At 44.7% G+C, this 2,513-nt stretch overlaps 2 protein-coding genes across 2 annotated transcripts in view; one reads left to right on the plus strand and one right to left on the minus strand. All coding sequences in view use genetic code 11, as the record gives it.

Annotated features, from left to right (window-relative positions):
* EGR_09243 (hypothetical protein) overlaps positions 1-545 on the plus strand; it is a gene marked incomplete at both ends in the record, with an annotated part of 7,545 nt that extends 7,000 nt beyond the window's left edge. Inside the window, one exon of the mRNA XM_024498492.1 lies at positions 435-545. Within this exon, the coding sequence (XP_024347082.1) occupies positions 435-545 (111 nt within the window). The remainder of the gene's footprint in view (positions 1-434) is intronic.
* An 896-nt stretch (positions 546-1,441) lies between these two features.
* On the minus strand, positions 1,442-2,347 carry EGR_09244 (Heat shock cognate protein; the record flags this gene model as incomplete). The annotated part of the gene is made up of 1 exon (XM_024498493.1): positions 1,442-2,347. The coding sequence occupies one exon, from the start codon at positions 2,345-2,347 to the stop codon at positions 1,442-1,444; it is 906 nt and encodes a 301-aa protein (XP_024347083.1).
* Positions 2,348-2,513: the final 166 nt, after the last annotated feature.

Here is a 2,513-nt window from a genome sequence, read left to right on the forward strand (position 1 = left end):
ACCAGAGTAGAAGTAACAGAAATTAAGGAGTAGCGGGCACAATTGGACTTAGGTTGTCGATGGTAGGTACTTTCGTCGAGGGGAGCAGCGCCATGTCTGACAATGTTAAATAGCAACAACAAGTAAGGTAATAAATGTTAGCTTAACTAAGAAAGTTAGAGGAGCCCAATAAATAAAATTCATACCGACAACTGTACGGGACTCTGTTGGATATTGAACGAGTGACGACAGCAGAACCGAAATTCGTGGGGACCGAAGAGGCTACATAGTCGAGCATGTCACTACTGTATTTCAGCTAATTCTTAGCGACAAATCGCACATTAGAGGAAAATTTTTAAGTGTCCTAAATTCTTTTTGGCAAATCTAGTAAATTACATGGAAATATCCTGACAGTGCATTTGATTTCACTAATCGTCTTTTTGGCGTATTGAAAGGTAGCACAAACGTATGGAGCATTGTCGAAAAGGGTCTACTCAGTGGCATTTGACGACTTTCAGTTACTTTCACTCAGTCAGTCGCAGGTGTGGAGCAAACGTGACAATTGAAACACTGCCCAGCCTTCACCGGTTCTGCTTGCCAAGGTTGGTGATGGACTCACGCGGTCCTACGCGTTATGCCATCTTGAATTACTTTAGTTTATTGGTAACGCTGAGCTTTGGCTTTCGAATAGTCAAACCCTACAGCATGCTATCGAATAGAGAATTTTCAGTGTGCCATCTACGCTCACTCACTCATTGACAAAACTGCCGAATGTCTCTTATACAGGGAAATGAAACACAAGCAATAACTGTCTACCTTCGTTTTTCACTTGTTTATGCTTCTTGCACATGCATGCAGGCACTTTGAACTCTACAGTGTGTACAGAAGTAAGTAAGTGTCTGTAAGTCTCCCATCGTTCCAAACTTACTGCGGTTAGTCGGTCATCTCCTATAAGCTGATCTTCTCTCTGTCCACCTATTCTATTATAACTAAAACAAGAAAGTGTCAATGGCATGTAGCATTCTCGTCTCCTAGCCTCAAATAAACATAAATGAGGGAAAAGGAATGAATGCCCTCCTTGCATGGAGTGACCCAAACTGTAAGGTTTTGACAAGGCCCAGCACTGCAGTATTCACCGTATTTTTATCAAACCATGTAGTGAAGTGATTGCTGGCATGGTCTTCAAAATTTGCGTTGTCTCATGCCAAGTCTTCGATAATATGAAGGAGTGCGTTGAGGTGTATGTGGATGGGTAAATGGATAGCGAAGTGCATACACGAAGGCTAAAGTGAATTCTTACGCATGTAGTTGGTAATGTACAAAGCGGGTTACATTTCACAAGGGGTTGGGGCTGGGGTTAGATAAGCATATTTCTAATTTCATGATACAGCGTTTTGCGGAATAGAGTAAGGGGGCATGATTTGATGTGCAGATTTTCATTTTACTTTCCATTTCTCCGTGCTTACAAACCGAGTTGCTTCGTTGCCATGATAAGGCTGCCTACGCTCTCAAACTTTGTGCGCATTTGTTCGTAGTCATCCTCTGTTGCCTGTTCCTCGGCGTCTGTCCACTTGATAGCGTCCTCCCACATTTCAAGTACATTTTGTCGATATTCCTCCGATGTCCTCTGCTTTACCTCTTCGTTCTCTAATTTCCTTTTTATGCTGTAGATGTAGTCCAATAACCTATTCCTTGCTGCCATCCTGCTCCTCTGCTTCTCGTCCTCCTGCTTGAATTTCTCGGCATCATTCAGCATTTTCTCTATCTCCTCCTCCGATAGACGACCCTTGTAGTTGGTGATGGTGATGCTATTTTGCTTCCCCGTCAACATTTCCACCGCCGACACATGGAGAATGCCATTTTCGTCAATTTCGAAGATGGCTTCAAGCTTAGTCTCACCACGCGGCGCCAGTGGGAGACCCGATAGAAGAAACTCACCCAACAACTTGTTCTCACTTGTCATCGCGCGCTCACCCTCATATACCTTGACCAACACACTCTGTTGATTGTCTTTACACGTGCAGTATTTACTTGTCTGTTTTGTGGGAATTCGCGTGTTACGCTTTATCACCGTCGACATCTCACCACCCTCCGTCTCCACACCCAGTGAGAGTGATGTCAATTCTAGCAATATCAAATCCTGCACCGTCTCTGACTTGTCACCAGTCAGATTGGCAGCCAGTAACGTCGCACCGTACGCCACTGCCTCGTCTGGATTTATGGACTTGTTCAGCTTACTGGCAGTGAAGATGTCTTGCAACATCTTCTGCACCTTTGGAATACGCGTCGAACCACCAACCAACACTACCTCGTGGATGTCAGCCTTATTTAACTTCGCATCATTCAATGCCGTCTTCACCGCATTCATCGTCCGACTGAAGAGGTCCAAGCACAACTGCTCAAATCGGGCCCGTGAGAGGTTTGCACTGAAATCTATGCCCTCAAACAACGATTCTAATTCTATGTTTGTGCACTCAGCCGAGCTCAACAGCCTCTTTGCCTCCTCACATGCTTTTCGCAGACGGCCAATGGCC

Source organism: Echinococcus granulosus (genome assembly GCF_000524195.1).
Source record: "Echinococcus granulosus chromosome Unknown EG_S00139, whole genome shotgun sequence".
Taxonomy (NCBI): Eukaryota; Metazoa; Platyhelminthes; class Cestoda; order Cyclophyllidea; family Taeniidae; genus Echinococcus; species Echinococcus granulosus.